This window comes from Apium graveolens, chromosome 11, assembly GCF_009905375.1.
Source record: "Apium graveolens cultivar Ventura chromosome 11, ASM990537v1, whole genome shotgun sequence".
NCBI classification, from domain to species: Eukaryota; Viridiplantae; Streptophyta; class Magnoliopsida; order Apiales; family Apiaceae; genus Apium; species Apium graveolens.
In genome coordinates, this window is record NC_133657.1 from 17,090,385 (window position 1) to 17,096,836 (window position 6,452).

The following is a 6,452-nucleotide window of genomic DNA, read 5'->3' on the forward strand; positions in this document are numbered from 1 at the left end:
ATACTCATATTCTTATCTCTAGTTAAAATATTCTTATATCATGTCAATAGCTATACTAATACCAATTAATATAGTGACAAAATTACATTTATAAAATAATTAAAAAGAATTACTAATTTGATCTTATATATCTGAAGTCCAATAGTGATCATATCCACACTCAGACGAAACAGCTTAAATACTTAAGGTACATCCTAAATAATTTAGTACGCAGTATACTTATTTAAATTAAAAAATAAAACATTCTTATTTTTATCACTACTAAAATGTAATAATATGTAGTTAAATGATATACTTTAAAATAAATTTATAAAAAATAAAAATTTTTAGAGCGCGCCAAAAAGTCCCTAATCGATATCTAATAACCCCTGTTATCATTTTATTTTTTCAAAAAATTGAAAAATCATATTTTTACAAATTAAAATTAAAAAAAATTAATTTAATAAAAAAATTAAAAAAAACATAATTTTGAAAAAACCTCGTAACAGAGAAATTCCCAAAAGCAAATACTTGCCGGATAATGAAAAATAGTATTGGGCCTTAATGTAATGGCTACCTATATCATCGATATATAATGACCCCTGTTATCTTAGTGCCAAAGGGCCCACTCCTGGTTCGTACAATGACGCGCCACCCTTGCGGCTGGGTTCAATATCTGGGCGACATTAACGAGGGACATACTTTTGGCTGACATAATCTAGTCCTTTCATTCTCAACTCACGCTTTATTCTCAGCCGTTGGATTAGCACGTTACTGAAACGAAACATATAAACGCGTGGATAAAATACTCATCTCATCAACGGTGCGTTGACCAATAAGTAGCGGGGGGTGTGAAGATCGAGCTACCAAATTTCAGACAAAAATCTGGTGGATTTGGACTTTATAAGGTATGTTTTCTTAACTATGTATCTCATTGGCTCCAGTTTATGTATGTGTGTTTTTGTTAAGGTTTATACTTATTGTTCTTGATTTTTGTATCTAGGGTTTTGAATTGTGTGTATTGTATGTATGGCTTCTATGAATGGTGAGAGTGAGGAACCTAGTAGGGTTTATAAAAGGAAATCATTTAAAGGTGTCAAAGAAAAATCTAAAACTAATGTGATGATGCAAAGAGAGAGTGATGAATTGAGTGATGGAGGTGATTTGAGGAAAAGTCAGCAACTTTGTGATGTTGGAGGTGGCAAGTTTGGGTTTTTGGGGGAGGAAAATCGTGTTACGATTAGTTTAGCTTCGAAGAGTAAGAAAGAAGTGAGGGAGTTTAGGAGGAAGTTACTAGGTGAGCTTGATTTGGTCAGGAACTGGATGAAGAAAATTGAGGCCAAAGAGAGAGATGAGCTGGATGGGGGTCGGGTGAAGAAGAAGTGTGTGCGTCCAGAGGTGGAGGATAAGCCGTTGAACCAGTTGAGTGTGTCTGTGGTGGAGAATAGTCAGGCTGGAATTGGGAGTGGGGAGAAAGAGAAGAGGACTCCGAAGGTGAATCAGTTTTATCAGAATTCAGAGTTTCTATTAGGTAAAGATAAGATTCCAGCGGCGGATAAGAAGTTGAAAGGAACTGGGAAGAAACAAGGCGGGGGAGGTAAAGATAACACTCCACTGGTGGATAAGAAGTCGAAAGGGAGTGGGAAGAAACAAAATGGGGGTGATCCACAGGTGGATAAGAAGTCGAAAGGGAGTGGAGAGAAACATGGTGGGGGTGATGAAGGGTCTGGATCGGAGAAGGTTAAGGGTCAGTTTCTTAAGACTTGTAGAGGCTTGCTTCAGAGGTTGATGAAGCATAAAAATGGATGGGTGTTCAATGTACCTGTTGATGCGAATGCTCTTGGTCTGCATGATTATTTTGATATTATTAAGGCGCCAATGGACTTGGGTACTGTGAAGTCTAGGCTTGACAAGAACTTTTACCAGTCCCCAATGGAATTTATGGTAGATGTTAGACTCACGTTTCGGAATGCTATGACCTATAATCCTAAAGGGCAGGATGTTTATGTCATGGCCGAGCAGCTGTTACAGATATTTGAAGAAAAATGGGCTGTTATCGAGGCTGATTATGTGCAAGAGTTAAAGCTTGTTGTGGAACGTGAAGATAAATCAACTAAAAAACCTCATTCGCCACAAGAGCCGCCAGTTGAAGCATTAAATGCTTTCGAGCACAGAACAAACCCGGTGAATATTGGTAATCCAGGAAGGCCGGCTGCTCCAAAGAAGCCTAAGGCTAGAGATCCCAATAAAAGGGAGATGACTTATGCTGAAAAGCAAACACTTAGCTCAAATTTGCAATCTTTGCCAGCTGATAAGCTGGAAAATGTGGTCGATATCATAAAGAAGAGGACCTCATCTCTTCGTCAACATGATGATGAGATAGAAGTGGATATTGATAGTTTTGATAAGGAAACACTCTGGGAGCTTGATAGATTTGTAATCAACTACAAAAAGTATTTGAGCAAAAACAGAAAAAATTCTGAACTTGCTAAAAAAGTAAAACCTGCTGTTGAGTTGAGCGACCACAATGAGGTAATGTTTTAGTCATGCCTGCATTCTTTTGATATGAGATCGAGTTAGCTAATGCACCATCTTTTATTTATTCGCAGAAGCCAGCTCCTGTTGTGGACCTTGTGGAAGAAACTCAAAGAGAAACTATTGGTAAATCACCTAACACATGATAGTACTTCTTTGTACATGGCATTTTTCATGTACTACAACTATTGATATATCTTGATTTGTTGGATCTGAACTCTTGTTGTTTGTTAGTAGAGTCATCTCCAGGTAGACTTGAAAATCAGACCAAAAACAAAAGTGAAGCAAGTAAATCAAGCGGCTCTAGCTCAGCTTCTACTGGTAATGTTTAAACTTCTATACCAGTTGTTTTAAGTTTATGTAGAGCTTGCTGTTATTGCATTTTTATTAGTAAGCTACCTTCTTTAATTCTCATTTAATTTGTCACAATTACAGACTCTGGTAGCAGCAATTCATCTGGGTAGGATCTGATGAAGAACTAACACATAGGACTTGCATGTACTTGGTTCAAGTATTAAAACGTCCATCTTAATCCTTCTCCAATCTTCTGATATTATTTTTTTATTTATCCATCTATGCCTGTTAAACTTTTAGGTGTCTGAATATATTTTACTCCAACCAGATTTGCTTGTAATTTATTGTTTTTGTTTTTTTCTTGGTTCTGTGGCCTTAAAACTTAGATTCAAGTTTTGTTGCTAGATTTACCCTGAAAGAACGTGTTTCACTTAGCAGAATGTTATGGAGATATAGGATTAATTATATGTAGATGGTATGTTTGTTATTAAAACCACCAAGAATTGACTTTTATGCCTAATAATTATGTATAGCTAACATAATATGCTTTCTTCAAGGTTTCCCTGATGCGGAATGGTCTTGAACTATAAAACTATTATTTGTTTGTTTGCTGAATATGTTGAGTTTCTTAGTTTCTTTGTTACTTTCGTTCTTGGGCATATTTTATGATTATGGGACACAATGACCTTTTAAAAGTCTTCTTGTTAGAGATATACGTATCTGTGATGCAACACTGATGGTTATTAATAATAGAATAATTATAGTGCAACCCTGATGGTTATTAATAAGAAAAAACTTCTGAAGGGATATTGCTTAACCTGATTTATTAGACAGTTATTTGGCTTTGTTAACTTTTTAGGTGTGTATATATTTAGGGTTATAGGTAGGTGTCTACATTGTGAGAATGAGAAAATATAACGCGAAGTGCATATTTTATTATAATCATCCGTGACCTTTTATAGGCTAATACATAACAAACTCATCTTATCTCCTAAATATTATACAATCATAATTCAAAAACATTCAAATCTAAAACACATTTAAACATAATTTATTATCCTAAAGATTTAGTCAACATAACCAATTATTAAAATATATTAAATTCTAACACTCCTTGCTTTGATATTTAATTTTCATCAAAATAAATTATAATCTTCATGCTCCGCTTCTCATTTTTTGACATCTTTATCATCTCTTTTGTATTCCAATAACATGTCGTTCTTGTGCGTATTCCTTGTAAATTGTAGTTGTCTCCATTGATTTTCACTAATGTGATTTTGGGTTCTATTTTTGTATGCTTATGTTATGATTTTAGACTTCTCATTCATGAGTTATAGTTGTGGGTTATGATTTTAGACTTCTCGGTCATGTGTTATAGTATAGTTGTGGGTTATGGTTATAGGTCATATGGCATGTGTATATGGCATGTGTTATAATTTTGTGTTGTGTTATGGTGTGTGTATGAGTCATGAAAATGTGTTATGGTGAAGATATGAGTTATGGTGTTTTACAGGTCCCTTAAGAAGAAAATCCTAACACATGTTAACTTTTTAGGTGTGTGTATACTTAGGGTTATAGGTGTAGGTGTCTACATTGTGAGAATAAGAAAATATAATGTGAAGTGCATATTTTATGTAGTTTTTTGCAAAGATTTCAAATATACAATTTGTTTTCCGGTCCGAAATCAATTCTATTACATTTTATCCCAAGCGAAAAACCAAATTTACAGGGTTACCATTGGTAGAAGTCAATAAATTGATGGTATCAACGAGAAAAGTCAATTGTACAATGGTACCATAAAGAATATCCATTTTATTATAATCATATGTGAAGAGTGCTCAAAGCAAGCCTACGCTCTGTATACATTAGCATGGGATAACATCATAGGATTTCGGTCCTATTATGTTGGCTTTCGGGATCGGAGTATTGATTAACAGGGACAGTCGGGGGCATTCGTATTTCATAGTCAGAGGTGAAAATAATACAATCATAATTCAAAAACATTGAAATCTAAAACACATCTAAACATAATTTATTATCCTAAAGATGTAGTCAACATAACCAATTATTAAAATATATTTATATTTAAATATCAAAGCATTAAATTCTAACAGGCTTAAACAGATATTGTTGTTTGTGCCGGCTGGGAAGTGTTCAGATATTAGATGTAGAGTGGCCAAATTTGTTCCTCAAACTTCTGAATTTGTTGCTTGTACTTATATTAAATATAGAATATAAGGCATTAATTTCAATGAATAATTGAAGGAAACATAATTATAGGGATTCCTTTCTATTAAACTGACAATCTTTTGGTAATATTATTTCCACATTTTCTCCGTATCATACTTTAGATAAAACCAAAATTTAGGTTTTAGTGTTTTAAGAAAAGTTGGCGATCAAGTTGAAGCCAGTTCAGCAAGGTTTGATTCTTCAAGAGATAATTAACTACTCTGGGCTAAATTAAAATTTAAAATACATCTGTATTTTATTAAGTTATTACTTAAAATAACATACCTGTAAAGTCCCATATTGTCTTTAATTGTTGATGTATTATTTAAGATGGTTAGGTGTGCACAAAACCATAAATTGAAGTTTGTGGGAACTCTTGAACATGTAGCAACAAACTTCAGTTGCTTATGTTTTCCGTGAAGGCCATAGTTCTAAATGAGTTGTTAAGGAATTAGCTACAGCTTTTAGTAGTACAGTAACAGTGTTGATCTTTATATTATATCAAGTTAATTTTTCCTTTAAATGTTTTATTTATTGCTACATGATTTCCATTTGTAACTGGGGTGAGTGATAATGTGTTACCTGTAAAAAAACATGTTTGTATTACGGAATGTAATTGCTTGGTCCTGTCACATCACGTCAAAAAGATGCACAGAAACACAATTTTTAACTTTTACCTTCTATTTTGCAGTTCTTTTGAAAGAAATATGATAGATCTTGTGAGGAATGGTCCTTTGTTGCTATGGTTTTTATCTTGGCAGAAGTTAAACAGGCCCTGTGAAGCTATGGTTGTGCATTATCATTTGTTGTATAAAGGAAGATTATTTGACTTTTGTAACCTTGGGCACAGTAAAAATAGTTTTTGTTGGTAACTTGTAGAAATAGCTTTCGTGACTGTAGATTTACATGTAATGGCTAGATAATGGCAATTAAATTTAGTGGATTTGGTAGTTTCAAATCTTTGTAAATGGCTATCAGCAATCAGCTGCGAATTGATAAATCTGCCTTCCCTTGGTTGAGGGACAGCAGATTCTGGTCGTATGCACGTTCTTTCTAACTATTGGTTCTGCTTGTTGGTTTAAAACATTGTATATACTCGTATCCTAGTTTTATATGCAGTTGAAAAAGGTGCATCTTGTCTTCCAATTCTACGAGCATATGACCTGTGAGAGGCGTCAATTCATCAATTCATAAATTGAATCAAAGGAGTTAGTTACTATTCATTACAAATTAATTTTTTTAAAAATTTTTATATTAAAATTTTTATGCATCCATGAAACTCTATTTCATCGATTACTATTCATTGAATAAGTAATTATATATTACTAGCTATCTTTTTCAATAATATAGTATAAAATCATATATTTAACTTAAGTTTATTATTTAGTGTCCTAAAAAATTAGTATCCTTGATGA

At 33.4% G+C, this 6,452-nt stretch overlaps 1 protein-coding gene across 3 annotated transcripts; it reads left to right on the top strand.

The window, feature by feature from the left end:
* Positions 1 to 558: 558 nt before the first annotated feature.
* On the top strand, positions 559 to 6,155 carry LOC141697151 (transcription factor GTE4-like). Of its 3 annotated transcripts, none has more exons than XR_012564605.1 (6): positions 559 to 887; positions 983 to 2,511; positions 2,589 to 2,640; positions 2,749 to 2,835; positions 2,950 to 3,035; positions 5,729 to 6,155. XR_012564605.1 is itself a non-coding variant. In XM_074501396.1 (6 exons), the coding sequence occupies exons 2-5, from the start codon at positions 1,009 to 1,011 to the stop codon at positions 2,976 to 2,978; spliced, it is 1,671 nt and encodes a 556-aa protein (XP_074357497.1). In that variant the 5' UTR covers positions 560 to 887; positions 983 to 1,008; the 3' UTR covers positions 2,979 to 3,025; positions 5,729 to 6,155. The 3 variants fall into 3 exon arrangements, 2 of the variants coding, with proteins under 2 accessions (XP_074357497.1, XP_074357498.1); XM_074501396.1 differs by having other exon boundaries at positions 560 to 887; positions 2,950 to 3,025; XM_074501397.1 differs by having other exon boundaries at positions 562 to 887; positions 2,752 to 2,835; positions 2,950 to 3,025.
* The last annotated feature ends 297 nt before the right edge of the window (positions 6,156 to 6,452 follow it).